The sequence below is a fragment of the Cariama cristata genome, unplaced genomic scaffold (genome assembly GCF_000690535.1).
Source record: "Cariama cristata isolate BGI_N322 unplaced genomic scaffold, ASM69053v1 scaffold5673, whole genome shotgun sequence".
Taxonomy (NCBI): domain Eukaryota; kingdom Metazoa; phylum Chordata; class Aves; order Cariamiformes; family Cariamidae; genus Cariama; species Cariama cristata.
The window spans coordinates 1-6,189 of record NW_009608831.1 but is presented as its reverse complement, the minus strand read 5'-3'; the positions used below and the strand labels follow the sequence as shown (position 1 = coordinate 6,189).

At 49.8% G+C, this 6,189-nt stretch overlaps 1 protein-coding gene across 1 annotated transcript in view; it reads left to right on the top strand.

The window, feature by feature from the left end:
- Positions 1–2,462, top strand: part of LOC104159402 (F-box/LRR-repeat protein 20) — a 23,953-nt gene extending 21,491 nt beyond the window's left edge. The window contains exons 12-14 of the mRNA XM_009697299.1: positions 67–123; positions 1,221–1,433; positions 2,355–2,462. Of these exons, the coding sequence (XP_009695601.1) occupies positions 67–123; positions 1,221–1,433; positions 2,355–2,462 (378 nt within the window). The remainder of the gene's footprint in view (positions 1–66; positions 124–1,220; positions 1,434–2,354) is intronic.
- The last annotated feature ends 3,727 nt before the right edge of the window (positions 2,463–6,189 follow it).

Here is a 6,189-nt window from a genome sequence, read left to right as displayed (position 1 = left end):
GGGGGGCGGGGGCCAAAGTCCTTGTGCAGAGCACCCAGCGTGAAAGGGCTTTTTCTTTTTTTCCAGATTACAGACAGTACACTAATCCAGCTTTCCATACACTGTCCACGGCTTCAGGTTCTGGTGAGTATTATAAATGAGACTTTCAGCATTTTCTTTCTATAAACAAAGGGATTTTAAGCACTGCCTGTGGGGATTTGTCTTTTTGACTTCATAGACATGTTGCGAAGACTTGGAAGAATTCGGCTAGAAACTTGACCCTGAAGAACCTATTGTCCCTCCCCTACTGCTAGCATTAATCGTACGCCAGGCACCCCTGCCTGAAAATGAATTATAGGACACTGGATTCTCCTGGTAGCAGGCTCTGGCTGTCCTCAGCAAGCCTAGCAGAATCTGTCTGCAAACCGGGCTGTCAGCCCGTCTGTAGGAGAGGAGACCGCAGCCCTTCTCACCTGTAGTACGGAGCTGGGCAGCTGAGACCTGGAAAGCTTACTGGCTATGGAAAACAATGTTCCTCTTGGTCTAAATTACTGGGAATTTATTCTCAATCTCCTCTGTGTCCCTGTGTGTGCTGCTCCATTGTCATCATGAGAAAACCTCTCCTGGGAGGTGGGGGGATGCACTCCATGGGTTCTCCTGTGCAGCCGTCCCTTCTGTGCGCTGTGCCCCTCAACAAAGCCACAGGCTGATGCTGTCTTCTAGCTTGAGCCTCGCTGCGTCCTGAAGAACTTTTAAGATGCAGCCCCCCCTGCCCTCAAATGCACTAAGTAGGTGACATTGTATTTCTGCCGGTTCTTAGAGCCAGTGGCAGGGTCCTTCGTGTGATGTGTAGGGCCACAGATTTTACAAAGATGGTCTCTTCGATAGCAGAGGTATTTATTCCATTTCTGAGCCGTCCTGTCTCCTGGCCCTGTGGGTCTCATCTTTCCGCAGCTGCCTTTCCCATTGCGCTTCAGCTATGAGTTTTGGCCTTGCAGGCACATTGGTCTTTGACGTTGGTCTTTGGAGGCCCGCAGAGCCCAGCGCCCGCAGTCTGAAGTGCAGCAGTGGCTCCAGTGCAAGGAGGGAGGATAGACCTGTCCAAAAAGCCGATGTGGCAAACCAGCCCAAACCTATGAAACATGGGCCATCTTCTCTCTTGTCCCACCGTGTCCCCCGACAGGCTGTTGGCTTCTGTTTGCCAACAGCAGAGGCTGCTAACTTGCTGTGTTTGGATGCAGAGTTTGTCCCACTGTGAGCTGATCACGGACGATGGGATTCGTCACTTGGGAAATGGCGCCTGTGCCCACGACCGGTTAGAGGTGATCGAGCTGGACAACTGCCCTTTGATCACCGACGCCTCTCTGGAGCACCTGAAAAGCTGCCACAGCTTGGAGAGGATAGAACTGTATGACTGTCAGCAAATCACGCGGGCAGGGATCAAGAGACTCAGGGTAAAAAAAAAAAGAAATTAAAACACCGCTAAAGCTGCAACTTGAATGCTTTATCTGGTGGGGAGGAGGGAGGGCTGAAGTTTCAGATTCCTCATGATGTGGTGGTCGTTCTTACAAGTATTGTGAGAACCATCATCTATGAATTTAATAGCTGTCACGCACGCAGAAGATGGGATGGGGATGAAGACTAGCTAGCAGGGAAGAGAGAGAATTGCTGTGTCCACTGAGTAGGAGCAGAAAGGAACAGTGGTGACCCAGCGCGCAAGTGCTCCTTTTACAGGCACTCGTACACGACAGCTCTCTTTAAACAGAGGACCAGGAGTTTGTGCCACAGCAAAAGTGTAGAATGGCACCTCCTCTCCACTGCTTTGTATGCTCAGCATAGATTGTGGTGCACTTTGTACTGACACTTCCCCTGTAAGTAACCGGGGCTAACCCTGTAAGAGATCAGTCTGCTGTAGGGGAGGCTGCGTGGCCTTGTGAGTGGGACTGAGCCGGGGCCGCTCGCTGCAGCTGCCGTTCGTCTGTGGCACTGTGCGTCCCGGTGATCCCCTCCAGAGTCGATTGCTCCATCTGTAAAAGGGGAATAACGGTAATGTCTTATTTACAAAGAGAACACGGATCTCTACCGGTAGATGTTGTTCTGTTCCCCACGGCTACCACAGGATTGATGGGGGGAAAGAGCATAATTTTTTTTTTTCCTTATTCCCTGTAACTCTCTTTTCTGCTAATGGAGAGAACTTGCTAATCCATAGTCTGGGGGAAAAACGACGCTGGTGAGCTGGAAGGGTTTGACTCTAGTTTTTAGGTGTGTGTTAGTCTGTAGTCTGAAGACAAGTAAGCCAGGCTTAGTTCAGCTTCTCTCTGACTCTTACACTGCCACTACCCGTGTCACTTTATGAATTGTCTTTGTCTTTTCAGACCCATTTACCCAATATTAAAGTCCATGCCTACTTCGCGCCTGTGACTCCACCTCCTTCGGTTGGAGGCAGCAGACAACGCTTCTGCAGATGTTGCATCATCCTATGACACTGGAAGCGGTCATCCTTGCAAACTGAGTATTTAATTACACTTGTAGAATTACGGTGGACACCAGTATCTTCAAGGAAAGCGATACCAGTGTCATTTGCAAGGGCCAGTGAGCAGGGCTGTGGTGCCAGGCCCCTGTAGCCACCCATACACATACATATACGCGCCCCACCTGTTCCAGCAAACTGATGAACTCTGCCGTACGGGAGCTGGAGCTGTGTTGGCTTTTTCTGTAGGTGGATTGGTATAATTCTGAACCATTCCTACTGGGCATGCTCAGATGAAATCATTGCGGTAAGGAGGGGAGGTTTTTGCGAACCCAGAATGACCGTTGCTGCTGTTGAGGTTGGAATAGTAACTGAAATCCTCGGAAATGGGGAGAGGGGGAGAGGAGAGGAACGTGCTTTAACCCTGCATCTGTTGTCCAGAAGAGAGAAAAAAAAAAAAGGAGGAAAAAAAAAAAAAAACACAACAAACTGAAAATCCCAACAAGTTTTGTGTCCATTTTTCAGTGAGGGAATGAAATAGCAGCTGTTGTGAGACATGATTTACTTGCGCTTCTCTACTTCCCGTTCCCTGCTGACCACCCTGAGCATGCTCACATTGAAGGTTCATCTGTTTCTTCTGTGTTCTGTAGCATCCAGCTCAGAGGCTTCCTAGGTGGTTGTGCTGTAGCTTGGAATCTGTAATGTCAGGCTCAGTTTTTTTACCCTCCTTTTTACCCTCCCTTCATCCCGCTTTTTTTACAGATTTCTAATTCAGTAATCTTTTGAAATTTACCGAACAAAAGTTATGAATCAATAATTTAAATTTAAAAAAGTAATTTTTACCATTAGAAGCCTGAGGCTGTAATGACCTGTTAGGAAGATTTTTAAATGGCAAGTGAGCTGCACTACAGGCTAGGCTCTTGTAGCCTTCGTGGCCTGTTTTTTATCAGTGATTGGGTGTCCAAATTTGTTTTGCATTTCAGGTTTTATCCCAGTGACAAGAATATAACTCTTCATATAGGGGAAAAGTTAGTCTCTCTTCCAGTGACTGTAAGTTCCCTACTCCTCCTGTCCTTTCCCTCTGACCCTTCATCCTACCCCCAAGGAAAAGCAGAGTAGAATCTTTTTGCTTGTTGCCCTGACCAAGAAATAATGACTCGCTAATGGAAGCGGGAGGAACAGCAGGCCTGAAAATGCGCCCTCGATTATTGTCACGTTTTTGTACGCTGAGGTGCGAGTGCTGGGTGATTTTTGCATCATCTGCAGGTAAGTGTCTTGCCCTGAGAAGGAGCCATCTGAATGAAATGGGGGTTTGCTACGTGCCAGTCCTTCCCCGCTGCCAGGGTACGTGTTCCTAGCAGCTGGTTTTGAGGCGTTTCAGGCAAGATTAGCCCAGGTGCTTCCGAGGAGCGTAGACGGCCCGGGCCAGCTCTGTGAAGTCCCGGTTCCTTGACGCTGGCGGTTCCAGATGCCCAGTATGAAACGTGAACAGATGGGCAGATGCCAGGGGTTTAATGGGGCAGAACTTGGTCAAACTCTAACAGGTTTGTGGAAGAGGAGCTGACGTGTGAGTAATTGCGCTCTTCCTGCTGTCTGCACCCCGGGATGGAAGGGAGCGCCCGTGTTTATGGATGGTTCCCAGCTGGCTGAGACAGAGGAGCAAGTCCGTTTAATCATCCTAGCTGCCAGCAGCCAGGGAAGTGGCGCTTCACCTTTACGCTGAAGAGTCTCGTGGTGGGGGAAGAGCAGGGTGCAGCCCGAGGAATGGCTGTTTTAGGGTCCCAGGAGCTTGGTTTTTCACTAGGGGTTTGCTTTGAGGACAGCGTGTTGCTTCCCACCCTCTTAATGCTGTCCGAGCTATTCAGGCAGTCAGAAGGGTCGCGTAGTACCACCAAAGCTTTATCCCCTTCATCTACAACTTAAACGTCCCCAACCCATCCGTATATGCTTAACGACGTCTTGCAGATGCACAGTCTGCTGGGAGGAAATCCAGTATGCTGTGTTTAAAAGGATACTGTCAATTCCTTTCCTGTAGATTACTTTTAATCTGTTATATTTATTCAAATCCTCTTTAGCGCCGTGGATTCTCTCTCTCCTCAACGAGCGGTTCCTATACTTCATTTGCAGAACTCCTTTCTCCAGTTTTTCAGGGCGGCAGAAGAAAAAAGAGCTTCCCATGGTAACAGACTGGCTGTGAGCGGGCAGGTGTGCCGGGGCAGCACCCAGCCATCGCAGGATTTGCACGGCTCTGGGGACACCACACTCTCTTTAGTTTGTGCTGGGGCAGGGGAGAGCTAAAACGGATTCGCAAGCCAAGGTGGAGTTGGCTGATTTCTTTGTAACGGAGCGGAGTTTTCAAGGGAAAACTCAAGAATACAGAACCCAAAGCTTTTTTGTTTGGTTGGTTTGTTGTTTTTTTTTCCCCTCCCCAAACAGGGTTGACAGCATTAAGGTAGCTCAAACTACTTGACAGTGTCCTTTTAAGTCAATTATCCGTCTTCAAATGGACTCTTCCTTATGTTTGTATTTATAAATACCAATAAACACCATTTTCCAAGCCGTGTCTTGCTAGAGGAATACCTTTGTAGAGCAAAAAAACCCCCCTGCACGTGGCAGCACGGTGGACGAGGGCTGTGTTGGGGAAATGCCGTTTCCCCTCTGCGTGGGTCTGCCCTTGCTGCTGCTGGGCTGGTGGCCGAGCTGAGGGGTGCTGGGTCAAGCACTGGCCCTGCCTTTGATGTGGTGGCCACAGAGGGCATCAAGCACTGAGATTCGGGGCCCATTGTTTAGAAGAATATCTTTGGGTTTTGAGGGGTAAGTGATGCAGAACGGCGGCTCTGCTGAAAGGTTCGGTGAGGAGCAAGCCCTGACTTAAGACCGAATCAATTTGCAAGCTCCCTCCTTGTGCCAAATGCGTCTTCTCCAGCCTCTGGGCCAGACTGGCAGGACCGGGCAGAGCAGGTCCTCGACTGGAGACCCCGAGCTGTTCCCTCTGCCTCGGCCCTTTCCTTATCCTCCCAGCACACCCTAAGATGCCTCTGGAGAAGTCGTGTCCGGCGGTCGTAGAGCGGAGCTGGGCTGTCACCACCTGGAAAAGCGGCGTTTTGCTGGGACCCGGCTCTGCCTTTCGGCACCGCACCCCGGCCACGGGGCGCAGCCCCCTTCGAGCCCCCCTTGGGCTTCACGAGCGGACGGGTGCGGAGACGAAGGGACCTCTCCAGGGAAATAGCCCAAGATGTGCTGGACTCGTGCTGTCGAGATCCTCGGGGCAGGTGTGGGGAGATCTGATGCAACCAAAAATTGGGCTTTTCTGGTCTTTTGAGACACACAGCAGCACTTTTTATCCCAATTCTGTGGCTGCTCCCGAAGGGGATGTGGCAAGTGTAACGTGTTGTCACAGCGGTTTATTTAAAACAAAAACTGTAACAAATTCCTATTTTCTAATCATCACTGTAATTTCCTTTTTTTTTAATTTTTATTTTACTCTGAATGTGGTGTTCATGGCTGGCCCATGGTGTCATGGTTTTTGGGTTGGTTTTTTGGGGTTTTTTGTGGGGCGGGGGTTGGATGGGAGGTCGGTATGACAAGGTTCTTCGCTACAGTGTCCCGTGGTGGGGGTGTGCCCCAAAAATGAGGTTTATAAAACATCCTGGCCTCTTCTGATGAAGGACTGGGGGGATTTATTGTGTTTTGCTTTACTTTCTGGCATCCAAGCAAGCTGGCCAAGGTTTCTGTGCTCT